The 19,179-nt window shown below is 52.3% G+C and overlaps 1 protein-coding gene across 1 annotated transcript in view; it reads left to right on the top strand.

Annotated features, from left to right (window-relative positions):
* LOC147110026 (small conductance calcium-activated potassium channel protein 3-like) overlaps positions 1-18,433 on the top strand; it is a 48,999-nt gene extending 30,566 nt beyond the window's left edge. Inside the window, exons 5-8 of the mRNA XM_086004022.1 lie at positions 4,386-4,496; positions 10,965-11,083; positions 12,634-12,703; positions 14,839-18,433. Of these exons, the coding sequence (XP_085860148.1) occupies positions 4,386-4,496; positions 10,965-11,083; positions 12,634-12,703; positions 14,839-15,003 (465 nt within the window). The 3' untranslated portion in view covers positions 15,004-18,433. The remainder of the gene's footprint in view (positions 1-4,385; positions 4,497-10,964; positions 11,084-12,633; positions 12,704-14,838) is intronic.
* Positions 18,434-19,179: the final 746 nt, after the last annotated feature.

Below are 19,179 nucleotides of genomic sequence, written 5' to 3'. Positions count from 1 at the left end.
CCCGATCCGCACTCTCGAGAGCCCCGCCCCGCCCGAGCCGAGCGCGGAACAGAGTCTCACCTGCTCCTGCTGCGCGCGCACCCTGACCCTCGTGGCTGACGCCGTTGCCCTGGGTAACGTGACACACTGGGTGGGGGGGGGGGTGTGAGGAGCTAGCAGCAGCCCAGTTACCTAGCTCGGGCCTGGCTGGGCAAGAAAGGCCCAGGCTTTCAGGCCTAAGAAAAAAACGGGCAAAGGTAGGAAAAAGAATGTTCAGGTTAGATAAAATATTTACAAATGAGTGATTTATTTTAAAAGAATTTAATAAATTGAATTTTATTTTGCTGGAAATGTATATTTGAAAAGAAAGACGCAGAAAGCAGGAAAAAGAATGGAAGCAAGATGGCGGCGACTCACCTCGGTTCAGAATGATAAGGCCCGCCCACACACGCACCGATTCGTCGACCGTCAGGTCACCAAAGCGTAGGATTGGTCAATCGTCCCGTCACTCGACCGTATGAGGGCCCGGCCGCACGCGGCAGCAAGCCGCCGTACGATTGGTCGACCTCGAGGTCACTCTGTCGCTAATGAGCGGATAATGAGATGCTAATGAGCGGAATGTTGAAGGCTTTTGGGATACCGCGGGCGCAATTTTAGCCCGGCCGAAACGTAAATACGCTTAAAACCGTCTCGGAAGCGTAAGCTTTCTTTGGAGGTAACGCGCGCGTAGGTACGCCCTGTAACTTTCGAGCGCATAGCCCGCCAGACGCACAGGCGATGACAGACAGAATGACATGCAGAATGACAGAAGTACCGATTTATATATATAGACTAGCTGAAGTGCCCGGCGGTGCCGAGGCTTTTTCGAGGGAATGTTGTTGTTGGAAGAGAGAGAGAGCGCGACTGGGGGGAAGAGAGAGAGGGGGGAGGGCGGGGGGGGAAGGGAGGGGGGAAGGGAGGGGGGAAGGGAGGGCGGGGGGGAAGGGAGGGCGGGGGGGAAGGGAGGGCGGGGGGGAAGGGCGGGGGGGGAAGGGAGGGCGGGGGGGAAGGGAGGCCGGGGGGGAAGGGAGGGGGGGAAGGGAGGGGGGGAAGGGAGGGGGGAAGGGAGGGAGGGGGGAAGGGAGGGGGGAGGGTGGGGGGGGAAGGGAGTGGGGAGGGAAAAGGGGGGGAAGGGACGGGGGGCGGGGGGGGAAGGGACGGGGGCGGGGGGGAAGGGACGGGGGCGGGGGGGGGAAGGGAGGGCGGGGGGGCAGGGAGGGCGGGGGGAAGGGAGGGCGGGGGGAGGGGGGGAAGGGACGGCAGGGGGGAGGGAGCGAGGGCGGGGGGGCCCCCCCAAGGGTCGCGGCCCCCCCCGAGGGTCGCGAACCCCCGAGGGTCGCGCCCCCCCCCCCGAGGGTCGCGGCCCCCCCCCCCACGAGGGTCGCGCCCCCCCCCCCGAGGGTCGCGCGCCCCCCCCCCCCGCTGAGGGTCGCGCCCCCCCCCCCCCCGCTAAGGGTCGCGGCCCCCCTCCACCCCGAGGTGAAGACCGCCGATTGCGCGTGCAGCAGGAGCTGAGACGCGGCGTCTCTCTCTGGCTCGGCCGGCGGGCCCGGTTGCCAGGGTAACCGTGACGCTGACCAAGCCCCGCCCCCGGACCAAGCCAGAGAGAGAGAGACGCCGCGTCTCAGCTGCTCCTGCTGCGCCCGCGCGCGGCACCCCCCCGAGGGTCGCGGCCCCCCCCCGAGGGTCGCGGCCCCCCCCCCCCAGGTGAAGACCGCCGATTGCGGCTGTGCGAGACGGCCGGCCGGGGTTGCCAGGGTAACGCTTGACGCTCAGCAAGCCCCGCCCCCCGGCCGAGCCAGAGAGAGACAGCGCGCCTCAGCTCCTGCTGCGCGCGCACCCTAGCGGCGCTGGGCTGAGGCTCGGCCCTCCAGCCTTCGAGTGGGGCCAGGAGGTGCCTAGCTTGGGCGTGGGTGCGGAGGAGACGCCGAGGCTTCTAGGCCTACCTGGAAAAACGGGGAAAAGTAGGAAAATTAATGAGATTAGACAAGTTAATTACTTTCTAAATCATTTTTTTAAAAAACAATATGTGTTTTAAAAGCAACGTTTTTTTTTTTAAGACGCAGAAAGCGGGAAAAAGAAAGGAAAAGTTTGGAATCAAGATGGCGGCGACTCACCTCGGTTCAGAACGATAAGGCCCGGCCACACACGCACCGATTGGCCCGGCGGCACACGCCAGCAACCCGGCGTACGATTGGTCGAGCTCGAGGTCACTCTGTCGCTAATGAGCGGATAATGAGATGCTAATGAGCGGAACGTTGAAGGTTTTTGGGATACCGCGGGCAGGATTTTAGCCTGGCCAAAACGTAAATACGCTTAAAACCGTCTCGGAAGCGTAAGCTTTCTTTGGAGGTAACGCGCGCTTAGGTACGCCCTGTAACTTTCGAGCGCATAGCCCGACAGACGCACAGGCGATGACAGACAGAATGACATAATGACAGACAGACAGACAGACAGACAGACAGAAGTACCGATTTACATATATAGATAGACAGATAACAGATACCCGGGAGTGAGTTACAGGCTGGAATCTAATCGAGGGGTTCGGGGGGTTTATATATAGAATAACAGATACCCGGGAGTGAGTTACAGGCTGGAATCTAATCGAGGGGTTTATATATAGAATAACAGATACCCGGGAGTGAGTTACAGGCTGGAATCTAATCGAGGGGTTCGGGGGGTTTATATATAGATTAACAGATACCCGGGAGTGAGTTACAGGCTGGAATCTAATCGAGGGGTTCGGGGGGTTTATATATAGAATAACAGATACCCGGGAGTGAGTTACAGTCTGGAATCTAATGGAGGGGTTCGGGGGGTTTATATATAGAATAACAGATACCCGGGAGTGAGTTACAGGCTGGAATCTAATCGAGGGGTTGGGGGTGGGGGCGGTTATATATAGAAAAAAATAGATACTCGGGAGTGAGTTACAGGTTGGAATCAAATCGAGCACTGTCGGAGGGGCAGTACTGAGGGAGCACCGCACTGTCGGGGGGACAGTACTGAGGGAGCACCGCACTGTCGGAGGGGCAGTACTGAGGGAGAACCGCACTGTCGGAGGGGCAGTACTGAGGGAGCACCGCACTGTCGGAGGGGCAGTACTGAGGGAGCACCGCACTGTTGGGGGGACAGTACTGAGGGAGCACCGCACTGTCGGGGGGACAGTACTGAGGGAGCACCGCACTGTTGGAGGGGCAGTACTGAGGGAGGGCCGCACTATTGGAGGGGCAGTACTGAGGGAGCGTCGCACTGTCGGAGGGGCAGTACTGAGGGAGCACCGCACTGTCGGAGGGGCAGTACTGAGGGAGCGCTGCACTGTCGGGGGGACAGTACTGAGGGAGCGCCACACTGCCGGAGGGGCAGTACTGAGGGAGTGCCGCACTATCGGAGGGGCAGTACCGAGGGAGCGTCGCACTGTTGGAGAGGCAGTACTGAGGGAGCATCGCACTGTTGGAGGGGCAGTACTGAGGGAACGCCGCACTGTCGGAGGGGCAGTACTGAGGGAGTGACACACTGTCGGAGGGTCAGTACTGAGGGGGCGCCGCACTGTCGGAGGGGCAGTACTGAGGGAGCGCTGCACTGTTGGAGGGGCAGTACTGAGGGAACGCCGCACTGTCGGAGGGGCAGTACTGAGGGAGCGTCGCACTGTTGCAGGGGCAGTACTGAGGGAGCGCCGCACTGTTGGAGGGGCAGTACTGAGGGAACGCCGCACTGTCGGAGGGGCAGTACTGAGGGAGTGACACACTGTCGGAGGGTCAGTACTGAGGGAGCGCCGCACTGTCGGAGGGGCAGTACTGAGGGAGCGCCGCACTGTCGGAGGGGCAGTACTGAGGGAGTGCCGCACTGTCGAAGGGGCAGTACTGAGGGAGCGCTGCACTGTCGGAGGTTCCGACTTTCGGTTGAGACGTTAAACTGAGGCACCGTCTGCCCTCTCAGATCCATGGCCATTATTTTAAAGAAGAGCATACAAGGCTACGGACCAAGTGCTGGAAAATTGGATTAGAATAGACAGGGCTTGATGGCCGGCGTGGACACAATGGGCCGAAGGGCCTCTTTCTGTGCTGTATAACTCTATGACTCTATGGTGCCCTGGCCAATATTTATCCCGCAACCAACAGCTAAAAACATGGAATCTGTTCATGATCACATTGCTATTTGTGGGATCTTGCTGTGCGCAAATTGGCTGCCACATTTCCCGACATTACAACACTTCAAAAAGTCCTTCAGTGGCTGTGAAGGGCACTGGGATGCCCTCAGGTTCTGAAAGGCGCTGGAGATATGCGAGTCTTTCTCTTTCAGTTGATTCTGTTTGGCGGGGCCCGTGTAAATGAAGTGTAACCAGGCTCTGTATTTTCTTCTCGAAGGGAGTTAGTTGCACTGCGTTAACGATCGCGGTGATCGCCAAGAAACTGGAGCTGAGCAAGGACGAGAAACATGTCCATAATTTCATGCAGGACATCCATCTCATGAAGGAGGTGAGGAGTGGGACAGCGGGTGGACCAGGGGGGGTGGCACACTAGGTTAGAATATTATCCTTGCACTCGCAGGATTGAGAATAAGGACAGTAAAGGAATGTGAAGTGTGTCAATGGAGGGATGATAGGGATGGGCTTCGATGGGAGAGTTAGGGTACTGGAGCGATGGGCTTCGATAGAAGAGTTAGGGTACTCGAGGGGTGGGCTTCGATAGAGGAGTTAGTGTACTGGAGGGGTGGGCTTCGATAGAGGAGTTAGTGTACTGGAGGGATGGACTTCGATGGAGAGTTAGGGTACTGGAGGGATGGGCTTCGATGGGTGAGTTAGGGTACTGGAGGGATGGGCTTCGATGGGAGAGTTAGGGTACTGGAGGGATGGGCTTCGATGGGAGAGTTAGGGTACTGGAGGGGTGGGCTTCGATAGAAGAGTTAGGGTACTGGAGGGGTGGGCTTCGATAGAAGAGTTAGGGTACTCGAGGGGTGGGCTTCGATAGAGGAGTTAGTGTACTGGAGGGATGGGCTTCGATGGGAGAGTTAGGGTACTGGAGGGATGGGCTTTGATGGGAGAGTTAGGGTACTGGAGGAATGGGGTTCGATGGGTGAGTTAGGGTACTGGAGGGATGGGCTTCGATGGGAGAGTTAGGGTACTGGAGGGATGGGCTTCGATGGGAGAGTTGGGGTACTGGAGGGATGGGCTTCGATGGGAGAGTTGGGGTACTGGAGGGGATGGGCTTCGATGGGAGAGTTAGTGTACTGGAGTGATGGGCTTCGATGGGAGAGTTAGGGTACTGGAGGGATGGACTTCGATGGGAGAGTTAGGGTACTGGAGGGGTGGGCTTCGATAGAAGAGTTAGGGTACTGGAGGGGTGGGCTTCGATAGAAGAGTTAGGGTACTCGAGGGGTGGGCTTCGATAGAGGAGTTAGTGTACTGGAGGGATGGGCTTCGATGGGAGAGTTAGGGTACTGGAGGGATGGGCTTCGATGGGAGAGTTAGGGTACTGGAGGAATGGGGTTCGATGGGTGAGTTAGGGTACTGGAGGGATGGGCTTCGATGGGAGAGTTAGGGCACTGGAGGGATGGGCTTCGATTGGAGAGTTAGGGTATTGGAGGGATGGGCTTCGATGGGAGAGTTGGGGTACTGGAGGGATGGGCTTCGATGGGAGAGTTGGGGTACTGGAGGGGATGGGCTTCGATGGGAGAGTTAGGGTACTGGAGGGATGGGCTTCGATGGGAGAGTTAGGGTACTGGGGAGATGGGCTTCGATGGGAGAGTTAGGGTACTGGAGGGATGTGTGGTGTATGTGCCTTTAAGAGCAATTATGGTGTATGTGCCTTTAAGAGCCCCAGGTGTGCGTAATGCCGGTAATTGCCACTTGGGCTATATAAGCCTGTGTATTGTGTATATCCTTTAGAAACCCCCCCCAGACTTGCTTAGTAAATACCTATGAACCAACTCCTGTCTTCAGTGTCTTTATCAACACACGGACACTACAGTGGCGACGAAGTGGAAACGGACTTACCTGCAATTCGGCAGCACCTCAAGGACATCGATTCCTCCAGCGTCCAGAAGACTCAAGGAAGTAAGAGAAACTTTGGTTTCACCAGCTGGCCAAGCTGGTGACAGGTACTGCGCTAATCCTTCCTGGGTGTCAGGCTGGAGCTCCAGCGGCGGGCTCTACAGCTGAGACAGGCAGCGAAATTGGAGGCAAGCAATAACGGACTGGGAGGGTGCACTCGAGAGACGGCCGGCGCGACAAGCAGGTCAGCGTTTCGACCTCCGTCGGGAACGAGTCTCCAACAGTGAATAAACTGAAACCACAGTAAAACAGCGTTGTTATCGGTAGCAGCGGCGGGAAAGCGCGGGAAGCGCCATATCGTTGCTACAGAGAAAAAAAAAAGCGCGGGAAGTGCCATATCTTTTCTGAAATGCCTAAATCTGGTAATATTGAGGCTTTTGATGGCGAAATAGAAGATTGGACCACATACGTGGAAAGAGTAGAGGTTTATTGCACTGCAAATGGAATATCAGATGAAAAAAAAGCTTCAGTACTTCTGAACTTAATGGGCGCGAAGACATACGGGCTGTTACGAAATTTAATCACTCCAGCCAAACCAAAGGACAAGACTTTTAAAGAAATTGTTGATACCCTGCAGGAGCATTTAAACCCAACACTGCTGCTGATAGCGGAATGATTCAAGTTCTTCAAGAGAAATCAACACAAGAATGAAAGTAACGCTGATTACCTAACCGAATTAAGAAAGCTATCAAAGTACTGCCAATTCGGAGCAGGACTATCGGATTATCTTCGAGACAAATTTGTTTGCGGTCGCTTAAGTGAAGGAACACAAAAAAGACTGCTTTCTGAAAAAGATTTAACATTGGACAAAGCTTTCAGTATGGCTGTATCATACGAAGCAGCAGCAAAAGGAGCTGCAGAGATACAACAAGAGACACAGGACTTCGGCACCCATAAAATGACACAGGAGTTCGGAAGATGTTATCGCTGCGGCAGATCCACCCATAACCAGAAGGACTGCTGGTTCAAGGGCAAAGCATGCAGGCAATGTGGTAAGACTGGACACATTGCACGGGTATGCCAATCTGGACAAAATATATCCACTGACAGAAAACAAAAAATCAATAAAGAAAAGTACAGGAAGGTACAAATGATGACGGACAATAGCTCCGAAGACCAGAATAGCGATAGCGACTCCGGAAACAAGAGACTAAGCTGTCTCAAATTACATAATGTACTTGCCAAAGAGGATTACCAAACCATTTGGGTTACCCTCACAATAGCAGGGTCCCCAGTTAAAATGGAGCTAGATACAGGATCAGCTCTAACCGTAATAAATCGACGAGATTACGAGGCGCTATTTTCGCATATACCTCTAAAAGACACATCCATTATCTTAAAAACATATACGGGGCAGAAAGTCTACCCCAAAGGAAAAATAAGGGTGCCTGTGGTATACAACGGCAAAGAAATACAAAAGTTGTATTTATACATTCTACAAGATGGTGGTCCACCGTTGTTGGGACGTGAATGGATAAGGAAGATACGTTTAGACTGGCACTCCATTCAGGCACTGATGGTGACCAGTAAGGAAAAAAACAATGATGACATCATACCTGAACGATTAAAAGACATCTTGGCCAACGCCAAAGAAGTGTTTCAAGAGAAACTAGGAACCTTGAAAGGCATCACCGCCTCAATAAAAGTGGAAGATACAGCAATTCCAAAATTTTTTAAGGCAAGACCGGTGCCATACGCAATACGTCCGGCAGTCGAGGCAGAGCTGAAGAATTTGGAAAAGGCAGGCGTATTATCCAAAATAGATTGGTGCGAATGGGCAACACCCATCATTCCAGTCATGAAAAAAACATTGAAAAATAACTGAGGAACAGGAAAAAATTCGCATCTGTGGGGACTTTAAGGTGACTGTAAACCCGGTCCTTCACACGGTACAGTATCCTCTTCCGAGGATAGAAGATATTTTCGCCTCACTATCCGGAGGGAAACATTTCACAAAAATTGACTTGGCACAGGCATATCTACAGATGGAGGTTGAGGAGACCTCTAAAAAGTATCTCACAATAAACACACACAAAGGCCTGTACCAGTACAATCGACTGGTTTTTGGAATAGCATCAGCTCCAGCTATCTGGCAAAGAGCTATGGAGCAAGTCCTGCAAGGGACTCCGGGGACTCAATGCTACCTAGACGACATCCTTATAACAGGAGAAAACGACAACGAGCACCTTGCCAATTTGGAGCAGGTGCTCACTAGGCTGAAAGAACGGGGCCTACGAGCAAATCGCCCCAAGTGCGAATTTTTCCAAAATCAGATATCATATTGTGGCCACATAATTAATAAGGAAGGGTTGCATAAGTCACCTGAAAAAATTGAAGCAGTTATAAAAGCCCCAGCACCTGAAAATGTTTCACAATTAAGGTCATTCCTGGGATTAATAAATTACTATCATAAATTTTTACCGAACTTATCAACTATTCTACACCCTCTTAATGATCTTCTACAGACAGGAGTGATTTGGAAATGGAACGAAGACTGTAAACGTGCCTTCCATAAATGTAAAGACTTAATCACATCCGAGAAAATTTTGGCTCATTACAACCCATCACTACCAATCAGGCTGGCGTGCGATGCATCCCCTTACGGCATAGGAGCGGTATTGTCCCATAGATTCCCTGATGGCTCGGAACGGCCGATAGCTTTTGCGTCACGCTCATTGAACTCAGCTGAGCGTAACTATGCCCAGATAGACAGAGAAGCACTCAGCCTGGTATGGGGAGTGAAGAAATTCAACCATTACCTACACGGACAAAAATTTACCTTGCTGACTGACCATCAACCCCTCATCTCCATATTCAACCCTAAAAAAGGTGTCCCCATTATGACGGCACAAAGACTACAGAGGTGGTCCCTTTTTCTAGGGGCACACCAATACAACATTGAATACAAAGGGTCAAAACAGCATGGGAATGCTGACGGTTTATCACGCCTACCGTTGCCAACGATAGAAGAGGCACCTACAGTAGACCCAGTAGAGATATTCCACTCTACCATAGTGGAATGTCTACCGGTGACAAATTCTGCCATTGAAAGGGAGACAAGAAATGACCCTACTCTCTCACGGGTCTACGATTTAACAGTGAAGGGATGGCCAGCACATGGCGAACCACTGTTGCCAGCATTCTCGCAAAGAAGAGAACAGCTGTCAGTGTGCCGAGGAACCTTGATGTGTGGATCCAGAGTGGTGATTCCACCCAAACTCCAGGATAAAGTGCTAAAGGAGCTTCACGAGGGGCATCTGGGTGGAGTGAAAATGAAGAACCTAGCTAGGGCGTTTGTATGGTGGCCAGGTATCGATGGAGACATCGAAGACATGGCCAAGAGCTGCCTAGGATGCCAGAAGGTCCAAAATGCTCCGCCACAGGCCCCTCTACATCCATGGGAGTGGCCCTCATCTCCCTGGCAAAGGGTGCACATCGACTTTGCTGGTCCATTTATGGACTCAATGTTCTTAATCGCGGTTGATGCACACTCCAAGTGGCCAGAGGTAATAAAGATGTCCTCCACCACCACGGAAAAAACCATCACAGTATTAAGGACCATATTTGCCAGGAATGGGCTGCCGGAGCAGATATGTTCTGATAATGGACCGCAATTTGTGTCCGAAGAATTCAGAAAGTTCTTAAAGAACAATGGGGTAAAGCACTACACGTCCGCCCCATACCATCCCGCCACCAATGGATTGGCTGAAAGGTTTGTCCAGACCTTCAAGAAGGCCATCAAGGCCATGGGTAATGAAGACATAAAACTTCAGCACAAGGTGGATAACTTCTTATTTGCATATAGGAATGCAACGCATATGGTTACTAACCAAACTCCCGCCATGATGTTCTACAATAGAAACCTAAGATGCCGGCTGGATTTGGTCAAGCCCAACATCCGAAGGGATGTGGAGAACCAGCAGTTTCAGGGCATGAATGAAAGGCCAACTAGGGCCTTCCAGATAGGCCAACCGGTTTTGGCCCGGGACTACCGTACCGAGAAATGGCAGCCTGGAACTATCTGCACACGATTAGGACCACTGATGTATACCGTGGACATCGGAGACAGCATAATAAGGCGCCATGCTGACCAAATCATCAAGTCATCCGAAAAGGGACAACCTACACCACCACTCTATACATCTAACGATGAAGTAGAGATACCCATATCTACCTCCGATCCGGTGATACTGGAGCCCGATGAACCCGACACTGGCCTTCAAGCCGAATCAGCCTTGCCAGAAGAACCTACTACACCACCAGAAACTACTACACCCCCGAGGCGTTATCCGGACCGAGTCAGGAAGCCTCCTGAGAGACTAACTTATAATTAATTAATACAGCAATGTATATTATTTTGCATATAACATGTAATTAATAATTACTTAAAATATGATGTACTAGTTAGCTAGAAGGGGAGGAATTGTGGTGTATGTGCCTTTAAGAGCAATTATGGTGTATGTGCCTTTAAAAGCCCCAGGTGTGCGTAATGCCGGTAATTGCCACTTGGGCTATATAAGCCTGTGTATTGTGTATATCCTTTAGAAACCCCTCCCCCCCCAGACTTGCTTAGTAAATACCTATGAACCAACGCCTGTCTTCAGTGTCTTTATCTACACACGGACACTACAGGATGGGCTTCGATGGGAGAGTTCGGATACTGGAGAGATGGGCTTCGATGGGAGAATTAGGGTACTGGAGGGATGGGCTTCGATGGGAGAGTTAGGGTACTGGAGGGATGGGCTTTGATGGGAGAGTTAGGGTGAGACTCCATCTTTGGAAAGGATCCTGAGGATTAAACTCCCTCTTTAGTGTCCCAATGATGAGACTCGCCATTTAGGCTACCTGGCGATGAGACTCCCTCTTCAACACTGGGCTATTTAACTGTTGGCAGGTCCAGAAGATGGCCGCTGATCTGATTGGGGTGGCGTGGCTGCTGTACAAACACAGAAAGAAGAAAGACCTGTCGAGGATCAGGAAGTATCGCCGCGATGTGTTCTCCACAGTTTGTAGGTAAGTACAAGCGTTTCTTCTTCTGTGACGCATGTCCATTAAAACGCTCCTCTGCGGCAGATTGACTGTGTGGGTGAAGGCATCATTACCCACTACGGTACTGAACCATTCAGGCCACAAAGGTCCCAGGTCCCATCCCTGGCATGGCCTGAGCACGCTGGTCACAGGCAAGGACAAGGGCAGAGAGGACAAGGGCAGCAGCCGCATGGGAACTCCGCCACCTCCAAGGTCCCTCTCCAAGACACACAAAACCATCCGACTTGGAGATATATTGACTGTTCCTTCATCGTCGCTGGATCAAAATCCCGGAACTCCCTCCCTAACAGAACTGTGGGAGCACCTTCACCACATGGGACTGCAGCGGTTCAAGAAGGTGGCTCACCACCATTTCTCAAGGGCAATTAGGGATGGGCAATAAATGCCGGCCTTGCCAGTGATGCCCACATCACGAGAATGAAGAAATTAAAAAAAAGGTAGTCTCTCTCCCAGTATCCTAACTCTCCCATCAAAGTCCATCCCTCTATTACCCGAACACTCCCATCGAAGCCCATCCCTCCAGTACCCTAACTCTCCCATCGAAGCCCATCCCTCCAGTACCCTAACACTCCCATCGAAGCCCATCCCTCCAGTACCCTAACTCTCCAAAGCCCATCCCTCCAGTACCCTAACTCTCCCATCGAAGCCCATCTCTCTCATACAGTGACTCTCCCATTAATCCGTCATTAAGTCTACAATTGGACCCATGTGGCTACACTTCATTTGCGAGTCTGGGCAGAGAGTTTCGGGAGGCCATTTGACTGTGGGATGCGAGAGTCAGGTCTGATCCTGAGCACACACGGGGTGACTGTATAATGAACAGGGGCAGGCACCCTGGCTGAGTTTTCCTCGGCCATAGCCCAGGGGCTCTCTCGACAATGGCAACTCCCCGACTGCTGTGGTCACCCAACTCTTGCTCAGAGTATAAGACCAATTGCGGCAGTAAGTGCGAATCCAGATGAAAGAGAGAAAGAAAGAAAATGAGAAAGAGAGAAGGAATGAATGAATTGTATTTCTCCAGCACCTTTCATGACCACAGGACGTCCCAAGGCGCTTTACAGCCAATGAAGGACTTTTTTTGAAGTGTAGTCACTGTTGTAATGTAGGAAACGCGGCAGCCAATTTGCGCACAGCAAGCTCCCACAAACAGCAGCGTGATAAATGACCAGATCAGCTGTTATTTAGTGATGTTGGTTGAGGGATAAATTGACCCAGGACACCGGGGATAACTGCCCTGCTCGTCTTCGAAATAGTGGCTGGTGGATCTTTTACGTCCATCTGAGAGAGCAGTTTAATGTCTCATCCGAAAGACACCGCCTCCGACAGTGCAGCGCTCCCTCAGTACTGGCATTGGGAATGTGAGCCTAGATTTTGTGCTCACGTCTCTGGAGTGGGACTTGAACCCACAACCTTCTGGCTCAGAGGCGAGAGTGCTGCCCACAGGGCCACGGCTGAACGAATTGTGACGTGGTCGGGATTAATGTGGGCTAACCTTTGGCTCATCTCATCATCAGGTTCCGCAGAGCAAAGCTGAGGCAGCGGAAACTCCGGGATCAAATCAGTGCCATGATGGACATCTCCAAGGTAATGCCAGTTCCTTTGGGAAGTAACTCCAGGTCACAAACTCCTCATGAGCGATGTGCCACCATTGTACACATGTCCTGTCCTGTCCTGTCTCCAGGTGTCTAGTCCTTCTGCCCAGTTCATCTTGTTGGCCAGGTGCCTTACTCAGTGAGAGTCTGGTGGAGCTGCTGTACTAGGCGCTCCACAGCAGGTCTGGTAGGGACGCCTGCTCCGTTATTGATCCTTGAGGTCCTTCTCTTCACTTTTCCTCCTTGGGAGTTGGACAGTGAGGTCAAATGGACCTTAGAGGAGGTGTAAATAAAGGAAGTGTCTTTCTGTACAATACCCTTTCTGTGGAATTCCATACAGTGGGAGTGAATGGGAAGGTGTTTGGTCCATTGAGATTCTGTACAATGGGAGTGAATGGGAAGGGGTTGGGTCCATTGAGATTCTGTACAATGGGAGTGAATGGGAAGGGGTTTGGGTCCATTGGGATTGTGTACAATGGGAGTGAATGGGAAGGTGTTTGGGTCTATTGGGATTCTATACAATGGGAGTGAATGGGAAGCGGTTTGATCCATTGGGATTGTGTACAGTGGGAGTGAATGGGAAGGGGTTTGGTCCATTGAGATTCTGTACAATGGGAGTGAATGGGAAGGGGTTTGGGTCCATTGGGATTGTGTACAATGGGAGTGAATGGGAAGGGGTTTGATCCATTGGGATTGTGTACAATGGGAGTGAATGGGAAGGGGTTTGATCCATTGGGATTCTGCACAATGGGAGAGAACGGGAAGGAGTTTGACCCATTGGGTTTGTGTACAATGGGAGTGAATGGGAAGGGGTTTGGGTCCATTGGGATTGTGTACAGTGGGGGTGAATGGGAAGGGGTTGGGTCCATTGGGATTGTGTACAGTGGGAGTGAACGGGAAGGTGTTTGGGTCCACTGGGATTGTGTACAGCGGGAGTGAATGGGAACGGGTTTGATCCATTGGGATTGTGTACAATAGGGAGTGAATGGGAAGGGTTTGGGTCCATTGGGTTTGTGTACAGCGGGAGTGAATGGGAACGGGTTTGGTCCATTGGGATTGTGTACAATAGGGAGTGAATGGGAAGGGTTTGGGTCCATTGGGTTTGTGTACAGCGGGAGTGAATGGGAACGGGTTTGGTCCATTGGGATTGTGTACAATAGGGAGTGAATGGGAAGGGGTTTGGGTCCATTGGGATTGTGTACAGTGGGAGTGAATGGGAAGGGGTTTGGGTCCATTGGGATTCGACACAATGAGAGTGAATGGGAAGGGGTTTGGTCCATTGAGATTCTGTACAATGGGAGTGAATGGGAAGGGTTTGGGTCCATTGGGATTGTGTACAGTGGGAGTGAATGGGAAGGGGTTTGGTCCATTGGGATTGTGTACAATGGGAGTGAATGGGAAGGGGTTTGGTCCATTGGGATTCTGTACAATGGGAGTGAATGGGAAGGGGTTGGGTCCATTGGGATTCTGTACAATGGGAGTGAATGGGAAGGGGTTTGGTCCATTGGGATTCTGTACAATGGGAGTGAATGGGAAGGGGTTTGGGTCCATTGGGATTGTGTACAATGGGAGTGAATGGGAATGGTTTGGGTCCATTGGGATTGTGTACAGTGGGAGTGAATGGGAAGGGGTTTGGTCCATTGGGATTGTGTACAATGGGAGTGAATGGGAAGGGGTTGGGTCCATTGGGATTGTGTACTGTGGGAGTGAATGGGAAGGGGTTTGGGTCCATTGCGATTCTATACAATGGGAATCAATGGGAAGGGGTTTGGGTCCATTGGGGTTGTGTACAGTGGGAGTGAATGGGAAGGGGTTTGGTACATTGGGATTGTGAACAGTGGGAGTGAATGGGAAGGGGTTTGGGTCCATTGGGATTCAGCACAATGGGAGTGAATGGGAAGGGGTTTGGGTACATTGGGATTGTGTACAGTGGGAGTGAATGGGAAGGGGTTTGGGTCCATTGGGATTGTGTACAGTGGGAGTGAATGGGAACGGGTTTGGTCCACTGGGATTCTTTGAGGGATGAGCTATGTGTTGAGGTTCAGGGAGGGGGGAGGAATGCCATGCTTCATCTGATGTGAAGATTGATCGAAGCCTGGAATTCACGGTGCTGTTCTTCCCTTGAAGATGCAGGTGCTTCTGAGCGAAATGAACTCCAAGATGACCGACTCCTACAATGAGCTGGAAACGAGCCTGGGGAACTTGGCGACCAAAGTGGACGGTCTGGCCGTGGGTTTCGAGGAGCTGCGCAGTCTCATCTGCGAGGCCTTCAAGCAGCAACTGAAGCAGTGAATGCTGCCGCAGCGGCGGTCGAAGTGCCAGGTCACTGGCCAGCGCCAACGAGCAAAGCTTGAGTGCTTGGACTGGCTGGCCAATGCCGAGAAGAACACTTAGGAACAATGAGGGACAGGAGAAGACCCTCAGGCCCATCCAGCTTGTCCCACACAATTGTGGCACCTTTGCGTATCACGGTATATAGACTCTGCATTCGACCCAAAACCATGTGATCTCCTGGGAGAGCCGAAAAACCAGAGTAGAAAGCCAGGCAAATTTTGGGGGAATTAATCTGGGAAATTCTTCTCTGACCACCCCCCATGGCAATCAAAACTAGTCCAGGAGGTCACTCTGGCTCTGATAATATCTACCTTCTGTAAGAGGTGATCTCCGTCCCAGCCAGGAACAGGTCCAGCTCTTGCCTGAAGGAACTTGTCCGACCTCGGAGGCGAAGCGTTGGGGTTGGTGGGTTTTTATCTCTGCTTTCTGAATTCCTCAGCCTTCAACATGTCCACCTCTTCTCCTGACATCACTGGTACACGTCGGGCTCTGGTTCCATGGCTCTGGTTCCATGGCTCTGGTGGTCCTCGGGCACCAATCGGCCATTCTTCATCTGCGACAACGAGTAGGACATCCCACCATGGGGTGCACGACCCTGCACTCACGACATCCACAGGTCTTCTGGCAAGAGTAATGGGCTGGTGCTCAGAGGCGGGAACCCTGGCTGAGTTTTGCCTCTCCTTCCCGTCACTGTCCCTATCCAGGGCTCTACCCCGAACCCTATCTCTATCACCGTCCCAAGAGATCTGAGATGAAATGCACAAGGCCCTAGCTGAGATCAGACCAGGGAACTGAATGACCAGACGGTTCACCTTAGAACTGATCGATGGTGGCGAATGCCTTCACAAGGATATTGTTTGAACACATAGATTTACAGAGGATGTACAGCACAGATAGAGGCCATTTGGCCCAACTGGTCCGTGCCAGTGTTTATGCTCCACACCAGCCTCCTCCCACCCCTCTTCATCTCACCCCGTCAACACCAGCCTCCTCCCACCCCTCTTCATCTCACCCCGTCAACACCAGCCGCCTCCCACCCCTCTTCATCTCACCCCAACACCAGCCTCCTCCCACCCCTCTTCATCTCACCCCATCCACACCAGCCTCCTCCCGCCCCTCTTCATCTCACCCCATCAACACCAGCCTCCTCCCACCCCTCTTCATCTCACCCCATCACCACCAGCCTCCTCCCACCCCTCTTCATCTCACCCCATCAACACCAGCCTCCTCCCACTCCTCTTCATCTCACCCCATCAACACCAGCCTCCTCCCACCCCTCTTCATCTCACCCCATCAACACCAGCCTCCTCCCACCCCTCTTCATCTCACCCCATCAACACCAGCCTCCTCCCACCCCTCTTCATCTCACCCCATCAACACCAGCCTCCTCCCACCCCTCTTCATCTCACCCTATCAACACCAGCCTCCTCCCACCCCTCTTCACCTCACCCCATCAACACCAGCCTCCTCCCACCCCTCTTCATCTCACCCCATCACCACTGGCCTCCTCCCACCCCTCTTCATCTCACCCCATCAGCACCAGCCTCCTCTCACTCCTCTTCATCTCACCCCGTCAACACCAGCCTCCTCCCACCCCTCTTCATCTCACTCCGTCAACACCAGCCTCCTCCCACCCCGCTTCATCTCACCCCATCCACACCAGCCTCCTCCCAACCCTCTTCATCTCACCCCATCAACACCAGCCTCCTCCCACCCCTCTTCATCTCACCCCATCAACACCAGCCTCCTCCCACCCCTCTTCATCTCACCCCATCAACACCAGCCTCCTCCCACCCCTCTTCATCTCACCCTATCAACACCAGCCTCCTCCCACCCCTCTTCATCTCACCCCATCAACACCAGCCTCCTCCCACCCCTCTTCATCTCACCCCATCACCACTGGCCTCCTCCCACCCCTCTTCATCTCACCCCATCAGCACCAGCCTCCTCTCACTCCTCTTCATCTCACCCCGTCAACACCAGCCTCCTCCCACCCCTCTTCATCTCACTCCGTCAACACCAGCCTCCTCCCACCCCGCTTCATCTCACCCCATCCACACCAGCCTCCTCCCAACCCTCTTCATCTCACTCCGTCAACACCAGCCTCCTCCCACACCTCTTCATCTCACCCCATCCACACCAGCCTCCTCCCAACCCTCTTCATCTCACCCCGTCAACACCAGCCTCCTCCCACCCCTCTTCATCTCACCCCATCACCATATCCTTCTATTCCTTTCTCCCTCATGTGTTTATCCAGCTTCCCCTTAAATGCATCTCTGCTCTTCGCCTCAACCACTCCCTGTGGTAGCGAGTTCCCCATTCTCACCACTCTCTGGGTAAAGGAGATTCTCCTGAATTCCCTATTGGATTTATCAGTGACTATCTTATATTGATGGCCCCTAGTTCTGGTCTCGCCCACAAGTGGAAACATTTTCTCTACGTTTACCCTATCGAACCATTTCAGAATTTTAAAGACCTCTATCAGGTACCCAGCCTGTTCAATCCTTCCTGATCGGTATAAACTCCCAGTTCTAGTGCCTCTATATCCTTTTAACATAAACTTATTCTCACCCAAAACTTTACTTGCCCCAAGACCCATTCATCCATCGCCCCTGTTGCTTGCTGACCTATAAGGCACAAGTCAGGACTGTGATGGAATTCTCTCCACTTGCCTGGATGAATGCAGCTCCAACAACATTCAAGCAGCTCGACACCATCCAGGACAAAGCTGCCCGCTTGATTGGCACCCCATCCACCACCTTAAACATTCACTCCCTCCACCACCGGCGCACCGTGGCTGCAGTGTGTACCCTCTACAAGATGCACTGCAGCAACTCGTCAAGGCTTCTTCGGCAGCACCTCCCAAACCCACGACCTCTTCCACCTAGAAGGACAAGGGCAGCAGGTGCACGGGAACAGCACCACCTACAAGTTCCCCTCCAAGTCACACACACTATCCTGACTTGGAAATATATCGGCCGATCCTTCATTGTCGCTGGGTCAAAATCCTGGAACTCCCTCCCTAACAGCACTGTGGGAGCACCTTCACCACACGGACTGCAGCGGTTCAAGAAGGCGGCTCACCACCACCTTCTCAAGGGGCAACTAGGGATGGGCAATAAATGCTGGCCTTGCCAGCGACGCCCACATCCCATAAAAACAAATAAAAAAAACCTCCTCGCTTCCAAAAGACACTTTAAAAACCCTTTACATTGACTGGGCCTCCTGAATATTTTGTTAAACTCTCTGAGATGTTTTGTTGTTGGTGACTGAGGAAGTCTGTCCACATTGTTGTTCTAATATTGTAGATTCTGTCTGTACATTTTCCCGACTTGGGACCTCTTTGAATGGAATTTCAATTTTTTGAATGAAATTAACACAACAAAAAGACCGTGGGGAAAAGCTCTTCACTTCAACACACCAAGTGCGCGTCCTGCTCTAGACTTTCACGGAGGATCCAGCATTCAATCGGGTTAAACATAAGACCATACGAAATAGGAGCAGGAGTCGGCCACTGGACCCCTCGAGCCTGCTCTGCCATTCAATGAGATCATGGCTGATCTTCTACCTCAACTCCACTTTCCCGCCCAATTCCTATATCCCTTGATTCCCTTAATATCCAAAAATCTATCGATCTTGGTCTTGAATATACTCAACGACTGAGCCTCCACAGCCCTCTGGGGCAGAGAATTCCAAAGATTCACCGCCCTCTGAGTGAAGAAATTCCCCCTCATCTCAGTCCTAAATGGTCGACCCCTTATTCTGAGACTGTGACCCCTGGTTCCAGACACCCTGGACAGGGGTAAACAGCCTCTCTGCATCTACCCTGTCAACCCTGTAAGAATTTTGTATGTTTCAATGAGATCACCTCTCATTCTTCTAAACTCTAGAGAATATCGGCCTAGTCTACTCAATCTCTCTTCATAGGACAATCCCCCCATCCCAGGAATCAGTCTGGTGAACCTTCGTTGCACTCCCTCTATGGCAGGTATATCCTTCCTTAGGTAAGGAGACCAAAACTGTCCCTAGTACTCCAGGTGTGGTCTCACTGGGGCCCTATAGAATTACACCAAGAGATCCTGACTCTCATACTCTAACCGCCTTGCAATAAAGGACTTCACTTTCCCGGTGGCA

This window comes from Somniosus microcephalus, chromosome 12 (genome assembly GCF_052327205.1).
Source record: "Somniosus microcephalus isolate GS21.2 chromosome 12, FLI_Smic_1.0, whole genome shotgun sequence".
In the NCBI taxonomy this organism is placed as follows: Eukaryota; Metazoa; Chordata; class Chondrichthyes; order Squaliformes; family Somniosidae; genus Somniosus; species Somniosus microcephalus.
The sequence above is the reverse complement of the archived record's forward strand: the minus strand, read 5'-3'. Positions and strand labels throughout refer to the sequence as shown.